General features: G+C 41.7%; 2 protein-coding genes across 2 annotated transcripts; both read left to right on the forward strand.

Annotated features, from left to right (window-relative positions):
- Positions 1-940: 940 nt before the first annotated feature.
- Positions 941-1,839, forward strand: LOC149828623 (uncharacterized). Its single transcript, XM_090017101.1, has 2 exons — positions 941-1,570; positions 1,675-1,839. The coding sequence occupies exons 1-2, from the start codon at positions 941-943 to the stop codon at positions 1,837-1,839; spliced, it is 795 nt and encodes a 264-aa protein (XP_089873227.1).
- An 8,284-nt stretch (positions 1,840-10,123) lies between these two features.
- On the forward strand, positions 10,124-11,022 carry LOC149828624 (uncharacterized). Its single transcript, XM_090017102.1, has 2 exons — positions 10,124-10,753; positions 10,858-11,022. Exons 1-2 carry the CDS (start codon positions 10,124-10,126, stop codon positions 11,020-11,022), a joined length of 795 nt encoding a protein of 264 aa, XP_089873228.1.
- The last annotated feature ends 1,554 nt before the right edge of the window (positions 11,023-12,576 follow it).

Below are 12,576 nucleotides of genomic sequence, written 5' to 3' on the forward strand. Positions count from 1 at the left end.
CTAGCCACTGGGGAGTTCTCTCTCGGTCACGGACCGTCCCCTTTGGATATCCGTACGGCTAGTCATACGGGTTATTAATTAACAGACACCCGTATGGTCTCGGTCCGCTACGAGGTCTATGCCTGTGCATACCCATAGGGTAAGAGTAAGATAAACATTAAATAATTTAAGTTAAATAAAATACTTATGCTTGAAGAATCGTGAACTGTTGATATGATTTGTAGAATCTACAACTTATGCTAATGTGAATAAATGTATCTTTAGTTCAGTTATCTTTTGCACTGTATCATGAATTAGAAAGCATAATCATTTTCTTAAAATGATATAAATTTCCATGTTGGTTATATTTGTAGTTGTTGCACATAATTGTACACAGGACACTGAGCACCATATATAAATATAATGCTTCTTACGCAGACAGGGGAGTCTGACCCTTCTGCTTTAAATATTTTTCAGGAAGCAACTAAATCGGAGTATCGTGGGCGTCGCGTATGGAAGTAGTCAAGAGATCTCAGTTTTTCAGTGTTTACTGTTCGAACTATGATTAGTAGATTTACATTTCTATTATGGGATGTAATTAATGACATTAATGTTTCAATTAATGAATGGTATGTTTAGTACTTCTCTGTTTTACCCTGTAATGCACCCGACTTGTGTTTTTCGCACTTCCGCTATTTCAAAAAAAAAAAAAAAAATTCTCCAAAATTTTTACTATAAACAATTGGGGCGTTACAGCTTTGGTATCAGAGCGGGACTGAAAAACATGAGATCTTGGCTCTTCCAGCGACCGCGATGACATTGTAAGTAGGGTATAATGTGATTTTAATATCTTAGGAGTAAATTAGTAAAATTGTATATTGTGTTTCTATGAAATTATAAATAGAGGATGGTGACAAATTCATTTTTTTTTCTTTCTTTATTTAATGATTTGTCCACATAGATGACGTGGTCAAATCGTTGCAATGACATAATGGAGACATTGCACAACCTGGCCGAGGTGGTTGGTCAACAGGCTTCAGCAATGCAGCAAATGGGCAATAATTTACATCAGGTTGCCCACGAGAAGAGTACAAACGGTGGGACTATGTCCTACAAGAAATTCATAGACATGGATCATCCTGCTTTCTCCGGAAAGACGGATCCAGAAGCTGCTGAGAGTTGGATACGAGAGATCGAACGTATCTTCCGTGTACTGGAGGTGCCCGAGGAGCGTCGGGTGGACTTTAGGACTTATCGTCTCAAGGATCATGCTGAAAAGTGGTGGGAAACCACCAGGGCAATCAAGTTCCAAGACGGCCCAGTATTCTGGACTGAATTTGTAGAAGTCTTCAATGCCACCTATTTTCCTAAGCACGAGAGGGCAAAGAAGATGCAGAAGTTCTTGGACCTGCAACAGGGTGCGATGTCCCTAGCAGACTACATCACTAAGTTCCACAGTTTGGAACGATATTGTCCGAACGTGTACACATCGGACGAGGATCGGGCAATGAAGTTTGCTCGAGGCTTGAAGATGGGCCTGAGGAACCGTCTATACACTCGAGGGCCCAAGAACCTAGAGGAGGCTATTCAGGTAAAAGATCATTTCTCTCCGTGTCATAAGTTACATAAAAGTTTATAAGGTACCATTAACCCTTAGATTGTAATGGATTGTTCCTGTCTGTCCCGGACACACAGGTGGCGACTCTCCTAGATGACGACTGGAAGGAGGGACAAAGGTCGCAGAAGAATAAAATCGGGGTTCAAAAACCTGAATTCAAGAAGAAGTTTGGTGGGAGGCGATTCCACCCTCAGAACAAGAAGCCACGACACGAGAATGGCACCAAACCCAGACCAGGATAGAATCAAAGGTGCCAGAAGTGCAATCGTTTTCATCCCGGACAACAATGTCCCCGTGAGACAGGAGGGTGTCTTTACTGTGGAAAAATGGGACACTATATCAAGGAGTGTCGGAAGAAGCAAGCCGATGATGCACGACATGGTATTGGAGGACAACAACCTCAACAACACCGTGCACCGCCACCACAGCCTCAGGCGGCTCCACAACGCGTAGCAGGACGCGTGTATGCCACCACAGCTGACCAACTGGAAACGGGGAACCTTATGCAAGGTACCGTGCTTGTTTCGGGCCAAGCTGCCCTTGTCTTATTTGATTGTCGAGCTTCACATTCCTTTATATCTGTAAATTTTGAAAAACAACTTAGTAATCCCACTGAATCATTAAACCATGAATTAGTGGTATACAACCCCATAGGGCTTAATGAAATCTGTGTGAACTATATGCCAGAAGTAGAGATCATATTAGGGAATCACAACCTACCTGCTAATTTAGTATTACTCGATATGACCGAGTATGATGTCATATTAGGTATGAACTGGCTGTTTGAACATTACTCCAGGATTCTCTGTAGAGAAGGAAAGGTTGTTCTGTCTCGACCTAACATGCCAGAGGTTGTATTTCGTCTAGCAAGACCAGGTATTCAAAAAAAGGTTGTTTCGACCCTCAAGGCCCAAAAGTATCTCCGTCGGGGAGATATGGCTTTCTTAGTCAGTATGATCGGAGGAGAAGGAAAGCTGACTCCGATTGAAGAGCTGGAAATCGTCCGCGATTTTGCTGATGTATTCCCAGAAGAACTTCTTGGACTTCCTCCTCAGCGGGAAGTCGAGTTTGGGATTGAACTGATGCCAGGTACAAAGCCAATATCAAGAGCACCTTATTGGATGGCACTGGCAGAGTTGGAAGAACTGAAGAAGCAGTTGCAAGAACTGATGGAGCGTGGTTTTGTACGACCAAGCACGTCTCCATGGGGAGCACCGGTCCTGTTCGTGAAAAAGAAGGACGGGTCTATGAGACTATGCATAGACTATAGAATGCTGAACCAAGCAACTGTGAAGAACAAATATCCTCTACCCCGTATTGAGGATCTATTTGATCAACTGAAAAGAGCAAAAGTCTTTTCTAAGATTGATTTGAGGTCAGGTTATCACCAGTTGAGAATAAAAGATGAAGATATCCCAAAATTTGCGTTTCGAACCAGATATGGGCATTTTGAGTTTGTGGTAATGCCATTTGGACTCACTAATGCCCCAGCGGCATTCATGGACCTGATGAATCGGGTATTCAGGCCATACTTAGACTCCTTTGTCATCATCTTCATTGATGATATATTGATATATTCAGAAAATGCGAAGGAACACAAAGAACATTTGAAAATTGTCTTAGAAACCCTCCGGACACATCGGTTATATGCCAAGTTCTCGAAATGCGAATTCTGGCTTGAAGAAGTCATGTTCCTTGGACATGTGATCTCGAAAGATGGAGTTTCAGTAGATTCTGCCAAAGTTGAAGCTATGATGAATTGGTCACAACCAAAGAATGTCAGCGAAATCCGAAGCTTTCTAGGATTAGCTGGCTACTATAGGCGATTTATCCAAGACTTCTCCCGAATCGCTATGCCAATGACCAAACTTCTACGAAAAGGGGTAAAGTTTGAATGGAATGAGAAAAGTGAAGAAAGCTTTCAAACTCTTAAAGCTAAACTTACCACAGCTCCAGTGTTAGCCTTACCGTCTGGAAGCGGAGGATTCGTGGTATACACTGACGCTTCTGGTACTGGACTGGGGTGTGTACTGATGCAGCATGGCAAAGTCATTGCCTATGCATCACGACAACTGAAGATTCATGAGAGGAATTACCCCACTCACGACCTGGAGTTGGCGGCCGTGGTTTTTGCTTTGAAGGTTTGGAGACATTATTTATATGGGGAGCAGTTCGAAGTCTTCACTGATCACAAGAGCTTGAAGTATCTGTTTTCTCAGAAGGAACTTAATATGCGACAAAGAAGGTGGCTTGAGTTCATCAAGGACTACGAATTTACAATCTCGTACCATCCAGGGAAAGCAAATGTTGTTGCTGATGCCCTTAGTTGTAAGGCTGGGGGAAATCTTTCTAACCTGGTAAGTCTTGAATGGAAGATGATTTCTGAGTTCATAGAATGGAGACCTTTCTCCGACGATCAAGGCATACTTAGGCTGTCTAGCTTGACGGTACGATCGGAACTGCAAGAGCGGATCATGATTAAGCAAAAAGAAGACTCGCAGTACGAGAAGATGAAGGCATTGACATTGCAAGAAGACACGGCTTTCCAGCGCAAGGAGGATGGAAGTATATGGTTTAAGGATCGACTATGGGTACCGAGTGATCCAGAGACCAGAGAAGAATTATTAGCAGAGGCACATAAGAGCAAGTATACCATTCACCCGGGCAGTACCATGATGTTCAAAGATCTTCAATACAGGTACTGGTGGAATGGTATGAAGCGTGATGTTGCAAGGTAACCAATTCACGAGAAAATTTTATGTGTTCTAGTTAGGTTGTTCTTTCTATGATATAAGATCGGAATTATGCTAATTTTTGCTATCATTCTAGATACGTCGCAAAGTGCTTGACATGTCAACAAATCAAAATCGAGCATCAAAGGCCAGGAGGAACGATGCAGCTGATGGAAATTCCTCAATGGAAATGGAAACATATCACGATGGATTTCGTGATGGGGTTACCACGAACCCGAAAGAACCATGACTCTATTTGGGTAGTGGTTGACCGACTTACTAAGTCAGCACACTTCCTACCAATGAGAAAGGGTCAGTCACTGGAGAGCCTGACTGATCTGTATATCCAGGAGATAGTGCGACTACATGGGGTGCCAGTCTCGATTATTTCTGATAGAGACCCTCGGTTTACCTCACGACTGTGGGGGCAGTTACAAAAGGCATTGGGGACTAAGTTGAAGTTCAGCACTGCCTTTCATCCACAAACCGACGGACAGTCAGAAAGGACCATACAAACACTGGAAGACATGCTTCGTGCTTGTATGTTGGATTGGAAAGGCGAATGGGACACTCACGTTGTACTAGCAGAATTCGCTTACAATAATAGCTACCATGCGAGTATTGGCATGGCGCCCTTCGAAGCACTGTATGGGCGGCCTTGTAGGTCACCAGTATATTGGGATGAAGTTGGCGAAAGAATAGTTGAGTCGCCAATGGTACTTCAACATTACACTGAGCAAATACAGAAGATACGAGATCGACTTAGAGCAGCACAGAGTCGACAGAAAATTTATGCGGATCAGAGACGTAGAGAGCATAGTTTCGAAGTGGGAGATGCAGTGTTTGTCAAGGTATCGCCGACCAAGAACGTTTTCAGATTCGGAAAGAAGGGAAAGTTGAGTCCTAGATACGTCGGACCTTTCCCGATATTAGAGCGGATCGGTGAAACGGCTTATCGAGTTGAGATACCATCTCAACTTGCCAAGATTCATAATGTATTTCACGTATCGATGTTGAGAAAATACATTCAAGATCCATCACACGTGATTCAGTTTGAGGACATCAGTGTGCAAGAAAATCTGACCGTAGAAGAGAGACCGATTGAAATCGTAGATCGCAGTGAGCGGGTGATACGAAATAAGGTCATCCCATTAGTCAAAGTGAGATGGAGACATCATGGCTTAGAAGAATGCACGTGGGAACCGGAAGCAGCAATGAAGGACAAATACCCACAATTGTTTGATTGATATGTATTACAAATTTCGCAGACAAAATTTCTTTTTAGAGGGGAAGGATGTAAAATCCGTGAAATTTATGAAATTCTAAATGAATAAAGGGGAGCAGTTATGTGAAATAGTAAGATTTTAAGTTAGGCAGTACCATTTTTTTTATGACTTGTGGTTTCTAGAACGAAACCTGTAACAAACTCTCAAAGGTGGTATTTGGATCCGGATCTTGGCAAGATCCGATAATCCGACCCGGTTCATGGGACCCAGTGATAATTTAAATGGTTTCGGGATAATAGTGTGAGATCCGAAACACATTTAAGGTAAGAGAGGGCAAGTTTAGAACCAATGGGTGAAAAATCCACCTGAAAATGGAAGAAATCCATCAACAAGGAAAAACGTCCAAATATGACATAAATAAAATTTTCTTGCAAATGTAAACACCAAGTGATGGTGTGGTGTAGTGGTAGGATGCACGGTTGTGGGGAGTTACAACCTAAGTTCAAAACCCCGGAGTGCCCACGTAGAAATGAAAAACATTGTTTTTTTCATAAAATCCGGAACAAGACTAAAAGAGTTAAATACACTTTAATTCACACACTTTGCAACGAAAAATAGTGTAGCACAAGTGGTGGGGCTCGTTACCCTGTAGGTTGATGATCCCGGTTCAAAACCCCTTGTGCACGGATTTTTGTTTTTGCACAGGAAAGTGACGATTTCTATAAATAAAAGAAAAAAAAAAAAACTCTACCTCATAACCACCTCCCACCAAAAACGTGTTGGAGTGGTTTTGGCTCCTCTTTTTTTCAAGAAACAAGAAAAAAATCCCACCAAATGGGGGAGGGTACCACTAAAAGAAAAAAAAATGGAAGTTTGAATAACTTTGCTAATAAGAAGGAGGGGTAGTATTGGAAACTCCAAACACCCACTAAAAAGGTGGGCTGGAGATTAGGTTTTTGAAAAAAATTAAAAATTTCATTAAGTAGGGAAGTAAGCTAAATGGGGGTGAAAGGAGAAAACGGCTGAACTGTTCTCTCTCTCTCTCTCTCTCTCTCTCTCTCTTAACGTTTTTGGCCCATCCGTCCTTCTCTTCCACCGTGGTGGTCGGCCATTGTAGCTGGACGTGTCGACCTTCCCTGCTGATCGTGTGGACTCCATCACGGAAGTGGTGTGCGGCTCCAACGGGAAGAAGAAACCAACATTTTTGCCAGTTGAAGCTTCGAACAGGTAAGTGGCATGTTATTTGTGTGTGGTTGATCATGGTCCTGTGATCCCAACAATGGTTAACGCCCCATCATGGCATTACCAGCATGGGTGGTGAGTCCACCATCACAAGGGTTTCAAATATAAGCTTTGGACCCTCCATTGTGATAGAACTGAATAATGGGGATTTTACTCCACATATTTATGATTGATGCCCTGCACATGGATATGTACAGTGCGGCTAATGTAGGTCTTGGCAACACCAACGGCCAGGAAGATGGTTGGTAGCAGGAGGCCCAGTTGGGCGCTGGTGGTCTGTCCCCAATATATAAAAAAAAAAAAGGGGGCGGAGGCACTGACCATCATCACGTTGGTATGGTCCTTTTTGGCTGTGGCTTTTCACACAGAATGGAAGGACTGAATTATAATGGGGTTTGGATGCACAACATAGGTCCATAACTATTTCGTAACAATATTTTTTATGCTAAGTATCATATACGATGGTCGGGCATTTGATTCGTAGGGGCAGAGAATAGTGGCACACAATGGTCGGATGCATAAAACAAAACTGTTAACCTGCATACATATCAAACCAGTAAATTACTTGTAATTGTTAACATGACGTTAATTGTTGAGTTGAACTGGTTATGTATGACTAAATAGTATACAAAAAAAAAATGATGATGAATATATGAAGTTGTTTATTTTGTAATCATTGATATATAGTGGCTGGACCAATTGACAGATTCAATTATATGTTGTCTACGTTATTTTAGTATTATCAGTGTTGTTATGCATGCTGAATCTACCCTTATGGCAGCACTTAGGATCTTAAAAATTTTTGGGTCCTATTTCCTCTTAATTGCATTTCTTATAGGAGAGTTACAGACTATACTGTGTTAGCACATGCATGGGCATCACTATGATACACAGACTACTCAAAAGGGGCTAAATAACAAAAACAAGGATAGGCATACACACATTATTAACACATGTCTTGGCTGGGACTAATATTTAGAAAGTGTATGGTTTGACTTAACACCTGATTTCTTGTTGTTATGACGTTAGGTCTGATAATTTTGGTTGGGTTATTGCTTAATGAACTATGAACCTTTGCAATATATAACCAACACCCATAGTTCAATAGTGTATAACACACTTATGAATGTCCCTGTAGATACAGACTTTTTGAAACAGACTTAATCATAATGCAGGATTGGGTTGCTCATATATATATTTTATTTCATCAAGTTTTGCATATTAAAAGTACATATATATATAGGTGTTATATTTTGATTTTTGATGTAATGTGACCTGAACTAGAATAATACAGACCCTCTCTGGCCTATTGAGCTGTTGAGAGTGGGTTGGTCTAGTCGGTTCAGTGCTAGCCACGAACAGTATGCCTCTCATCGACCTAAGATACGAAGGCTGTTGGTGGTGTTTTTTTTTTTTTAGGTATTGAGGGACGACTAGAACTGGGACACATTGCTCCTAATAACAGAACACTGACTTAAGTGTGCTGCAGAGCTGTAAGATGGTTACCATAACCAGTTATATATATAAAAAAAAAAAGACAACATGCTACAACTAAATCCAATTTGCCACTGGGTTTGGACCCCATTCCAGCACTAATTAGACTTATGACAGCCAACGTGTTGAGTGAAGGCCAAGTGATTTTCACTATGAGCTTGCCTATATATATATATATATATATATATATGTATATATATATATATATATATATATATATATATATATATATATATATACATATATATATATATATATATAATGTTTTGCTTCACATGGATGGCATGGTTAATGGGTACGAATGCGTATGCCATAGTTCAGAAAACAAATGCTTAAATATGGGCTCTGAATCGAGCCGTGAAGAAAAAAAAATTGCTACCTTGATGGTGCTTAGGGCACCCTAACTCACATGCATACCTTGTGTGCGAACCCGATGTCGGGTTCGGGATTTTGGGAATCCTCTATGGTGCGATGACTCGCACAGGAAAATAATTGAGAAATCAAATATGAGATTTATGAGGCTCTGGGTATACCTGAAAGAAGGTATATGTTACCGGACCCCTCATAGTGCGATAGCTCGCACTTGGTTATAAAGAAAATGTAAAATGAAAATATAAAACCTTTGAGACTCTGGGTATACCTGAAAGACGATATATGTTACCGGATTCTCCGGGCTCTGGGTACACCTGAAAGATGGTGTATGTTACTGGACCCATGGTCTACCTTAGAGAGGGTAGGTGGTACAAGCTTCGTGGACATTCTTGTTTTCGTGAGAGCTATGCGTCTCACCAGGTCCCCAATCCACGAAGTTAGGGGACCAGGACTACCAGTATGTCCTAGGTGGTAGATCCAAGTCTTCTGCAGAAGTACAGGGTGCATCCTAATTCTTGTTCTAGCCACTGGGGAGTTCTCTCTCGGTCACGGACCGTCCCCTTTGGATATCCGTACGGCTAGTCATACGGGTTATTAATTAACAGACACCCGTATGGTCTCGGTCCGCTACGAGGTCTATGCCTGTGCATACCCATAGGGTAAGAGTAAGATAAACATTAAATAATTTAAGTTAAATAAAATACTTATGCTTGAAGAATCGTGAACTGTTGATATGATTTGTAGAATCTACAACTTATGCTAATGTGAATAAATGTATCTTTAGTTCAGTTATCTTTTGCACTGTATCATGAATTAGAAAGCATAATCATTTTCTTAAAATGATATAAATTTCCATGTTGGTTATATCTGTAGTTGTTGCACATAATTGTACACAGGACACTGAGCACCATATATAAATATAATGCTTCTTACGCAGACAGGGGAGTCTGACCCTTCTGCTTTAAATATTTTTCAGGAAGCAACTAAATCGGAGTATCGTGGGCGTCGCGTATGGAAGTAGTCAAGAGATCTCAGTTTTTCAGTGTTTACTGTTCGAACTATGATTAGTAGATTTACATTTCTATTATGGGATGTAATTAATGACATTAATGTTTCAATTAATGAATGGTATGTTTAGTACTTCTCTGTTTTACCCTGTAATGCACCCGACTTGTGTTTTTCGCACTTCCGCTATTTCAAAAAAAAAAAAAAAAATTCTCCAAAATTTTTACTATAAACAATTGGGGCGTTACAGCTTTGGTATCAGAGCGGGACTGAAAAACATGAGATCTTGGCTCTTCCAGCGACCGCGATGACATTGTAAGTAGGGTATAATGTGATTTTAATATCTTAGGAGTAAATTAGTAAAATTGTATATTGTGTTTCTATGAAATTATAAATAGAGGATGGTGACAAATTCATTTTTTTTTCTTTCTTTATTTAATGATTTGTCCACATAGATGACGTGGTCAAATCGTTGCAATGACATAATGGAGACATTGCACAACCTGGCCGAGGTGGTTGGTCAACAGGCTTCAGCAATGCAGCAAATGGGCAATAATTTACATCAGGTTGCCCACGAGAAGAGTACAAACGGTGGGACTATGTCCTACAAGAAATTCATAGACATGGATCATCCTGCTTTCTCCGGAAAGACGGATCCAGAAGCTGCTGAGAGTTGGATACGAGAGATCGAACGTATCTTCCGTGTACTGGAGGTGCCCGAGGAGCGTCGGGTGGACTTTAGGACTTATCGTCTCAAGGATCATGCTGAAAAGTGGTGGGAAACCACCAGGGCAATCAAGTTCCAAGACGGCCCAGTATTCTGGACTGAATTTGTAGAAGTCTTCAATGCCACCTATTTTCCTAAGCACGAGAGGGCAAAGAAGATGCAGAAGTTCTTGGACCTGCAACAGGGTGCGATGTCCCTAGCAGACTACATCACTAAGTTCCACAGTTTGGAACGATATTGTCCGAACGTGTACACATCGGACGAGGATCGGGCAATGAAGTTTGCTCGAGGCTTGAAGATGGGCCTGAGGAACCGTCTATACACTCGAGGGCCCAAGAACCTAGAGGAGGCTATTCAGGTAAAAGATCATTTCTCTCCGTGTCATAAGTTACATAAAAGTTTATAAGGTACCATTAACCCTTAGATTGTAATGGATTGTTCCTGTCTGTCCCGGACACACAGGTGGCGACTCTCCTAGATGACGACTGGAAGGAGGGACAAAGGTCGCAGAAGAATAAAATCGGGGTTCAAAAACCTGAATTCAAGAAGAAGTTTGGTGGGAGGCGATTCCACCCTCAGAACAAGAAGCCACGACACGAGAATGGCACCAAACCCAGACCAGGATAGAATCAAAGGTGCCAGAAGTGCAATCGTTTTCATCCCGGACAACAATGTCCCCGTGAGACAGGAGGGTGTCTTTACTATGGAAAAATGGGACACTATATCAAGGAGTGTCGGAAGAAGCAAGCCGATGATGCACGACATGGTATTGGAGGACAACAACCTCAACAACACCGTGCACCGCCACCACAGCCTCAGGCGGCTCCACAACGCGTAGCAGGACGCGTGTATGCCACCACAGCTGACCAACTGGAAACGGGGAACCTTATGCAAGGTACCGTGCTTGTTTCGGGCCAAGCTGCCCTTGTCTTATTTGATTGTCGAGCTTCACATTCCTTTATATCTGTAAATTTTGAAAAACAACTTAGTAATCCCACTGAATCATTAAACCATGAATTAGTGGTATACAACCCCATAGGGCTTAATGAAATCTGTGTGAACTATATGCCAGAAGTAGAGATCATATTAGGGAATCACAACCTACCTGCTAATTTAGTATTACTCGATATGACCGAGTATGATGTCATATTAGGTATGAACTGGCTGTTTGAACATTACTCCAGGATTCTCTGTAGAGAAGGAAAGGTTGTTCTGTCTCGACCTAACATGCCAGAGGTTGTATTTCGTCTAGCAAGACCAGGTATTCAAAAAAAGGTTGTTTCGACCCTCAAGGCCCAAAAGTATCTCCGTCGGGGAGATATGGCTTTCTTAGTCAGTATGATCGGAGGAGAAGGAAAGCTGACTCCGATTGAAGAGCTGGAAATCGTCCGCGATTTTGCTGATGTATTCCCAGAAGAACTTCTTGGACTTCCTCCTCAGCGGGAAGTCGAGTTTGGGATTGAACTGATGCCAGGTACAAAGCCAATATCAAGAGCACCTTATTGGATGGCACTGGCAGAGTTGGAAGAACTGAAGAAGCAGTTGCAAGAACTGATGGAGCGTGGTTTTGTACGACCAAGCACGTCTCCATGGGGAGCACCGGTCCTGTTCGTGAAAAAGAAGGACGGGTCTATGAGACTATGCATAGACTATAGAATGCTGAACCAAGCAACTGTGAAGAACAAATATCCTCTACCCCGTATTGAGGATCTATTTGATCAACTGAAAAGAGCAAAAGTCTTTTCTAAGATTGATTTGAGGTCAGGTTATCACCAGTTGAGAATAAAAGATGAAGATATCCCAAAATTTGCGTTTCGAACCAGATATGGGCATTTTGAGTTTGTGGTAATGCCATTTGGACTCACTAATGCCCCAGCGGCATTCATGGACCTGATGAATCGGGTATTCAGGCCATACTTAGACTCCTTTGTCATCATCTTCATTGATGATATATTGATATATTCAGAAAATGCGAAGGAACACAAAGAACATTTGAAAATTGTCTTAGAAACCCTCCGGACACATCGGTTATATGCCAAGTTCTCGAAATGCGAATTCTGGCTTGAAGAAGTCATGTTCCTTGGACATGTGATCTCGAAAGATGGAGTTTCAGTAGATCCTGCCAAAGTTGAAGCTATGATGAATTGGTCACAACCAAAGAATGTCAGCGAAATCCGAAGC

Source organism: Nuphar pumila, chromosome 9, assembly GCF_984573655.1.
Source record: "Nuphar pumila chromosome 9, dmNupPumi1.hap1.1, whole genome shotgun sequence".
Classification (NCBI taxonomy): Eukaryota; Viridiplantae; Streptophyta; class Magnoliopsida; order Nymphaeales; family Nymphaeaceae; genus Nuphar; species Nuphar pumila.

Coding starts and splice junctions, on each gene's coding strand:
- LOC149828624 (XM_090017102.1), top strand. CDS start 10,124: ATGACGTGGTCAAATCGTTGCAATGACATAATGGAGACATTGCACAAC. Junction 10,754..10,857: donor ACCTAGAGGAGGCTATTCAG/GTAAAAGATCAT, acceptor CCGGACACACAG/GTGGCGACTCTCCTAGATGA.
- LOC149828623 (XM_090017101.1), top strand. CDS start 941: ATGACGTGGTCAAATCGTTGCAATGACATAATGGAGACATTGCACAAC. Junction 1,571..1,674: donor ACCTAGAGGAGGCTATTCAG/GTAAAAGATCAT, acceptor CCGGACACACAG/GTGGCGACTCTCCTAGATGA.